The following is a 1,355-nucleotide window of genomic DNA, read 5'->3' as shown; positions in this document are numbered from 1 at the left end:
CGACCGCACCGCGTGCACTTGTTCGACGCCTAAGGTCGCCCGCCAGCTCCCGCGGGTGAGACCACCCACTTCGCACGGCGGCGAAGCGTGCGCCACGGCGGCGACAGCTGGAGCGCGGGCCAAGTAGGGTGTGTGGGCATGCGGTGGTGTCGTGTACGGCGTTCGGCGCGTCGGGTGAATGCGTGGGCCGCAAAGGCAGTCGCTACAGCGTGCATGTGTCTTCCTCGCTGCCGCTTCGCTGCAACACCGCCATCCCGAACCCCCGCATCTAACCCCCGCATCTAGGCTTGCATCTAGGCTTGCCATGCCGGCCGCAACGCGCAGGCTAGCCCCGCCAAGATCCGCTTCCGGAGGGCGATGAGGTGCGGCGACGAGGCGCAGCCTCCGGCGACGCCTGCCGAGCCGGCGGCGGCGGGGCGACGCAGCAGCGCGCACCCTGCCGCCGAGACGCCGCTCATCCACGCGCCCTCCGACTCCTCCGCCACCTGAGAGGCGCGAGAGGCGCAGAGTCGGAGGCACGCACGCGGGGCAAGAGCCTCTCGCCGTTCGCGAGGCGAGGCGCGCCTCGCCAGCCGCCCGCTGCTGGTTGTTGCCCAGCTTGGAGTTGCCGCTGACCACGGCGGCGGATTCGAGCACCTGCACACGGGGCACGGCAGCGGTCGGGGCCGCCGCGCCGCCGGACCAAGACCGACGGATGGCGCCACCGCGGCAGCATCGGTGAGGAGGCCGGCATCGAGGAGGCGCAGCGCGGCGGCGTACGGCTCGAGACGAGCACGCGGTGCACGGAAGTGGTGGCACGCCGAGCACGCGCATCGCAGGAGCTGGTGGAGGAGCGGGAAGAGCAGGTGCGTGTAGGTCGGCAGCGGCAGATCGATGTGCCCAAAGTGGCCTGGACAGAGGCCGTATTCGAGGCCGCAGGTGACACAGGTGTCCCAGTTGTCGGTCGGACCCATGCGTGCGTCGTACAGCCCGTTGGCCAGCGGTCGGTTCATCACGTCGCGCTGTCGCGACGAGGTCACTTTGCACACTGACAAGCGCTCCACCTCACGCTTGGTGTAGAAGGAGAACTTGATGCCGCATGCCTCGTGCAGCAGCGGGCCGACGCCCGAAAGCGTCGACCAGGCCGACTCTCTGTCCATTGGAGCAAATCCGCTCCAATGTCAGAGCCTCGCCAACCTCGGCACAGCGCACGGCACGGCGACGAGGCTGCCGGGCTTGCGAGTGCAGGGAGTAAAAGAATTACGCCCGTCTCACTACCTTCCACTCCCTTGTCAGGAGCAGGAGAGCCCCACCTGTCCCCCTGATCGTTCTTCCAAAATCCTGCTCGTGCAGGTGGGGACCCTGTCCTCGTCCCA

General features: G+C 68.6%; 1 protein-coding gene across 1 annotated transcript; it reads right to left on the bottom strand.

Moving 5' to 3' along the window:
- Positions 1–845: 845 nt before the first annotated feature.
- On the bottom strand, positions 846–1,067 carry EMIHUDRAFT_60308 (hypothetical protein; the record flags this gene model as incomplete). The annotated part of the gene is made up of 1 exon (XM_005791029.1): positions 846–1,067. A coding segment is annotated over one exon (222 nt), but the record flags the coding sequence as incomplete, so codon positions are not given.
- Positions 1,068–1,355: the final 288 nt, after the last annotated feature.

Source organism: Emiliania huxleyi, assembly GCF_000372725.1.
Source record: "Emiliania huxleyi CCMP1516 chromosome Unknown EMIHUscaffold_1169, whole genome shotgun sequence".
In the NCBI taxonomy this organism is placed as follows: domain Eukaryota; phylum Haptophyta; order Isochrysidales; family Noelaerhabdaceae; genus Emiliania; species Emiliania huxleyi.
This window is presented reverse-complemented; position numbering and strand designations above follow the sequence as displayed.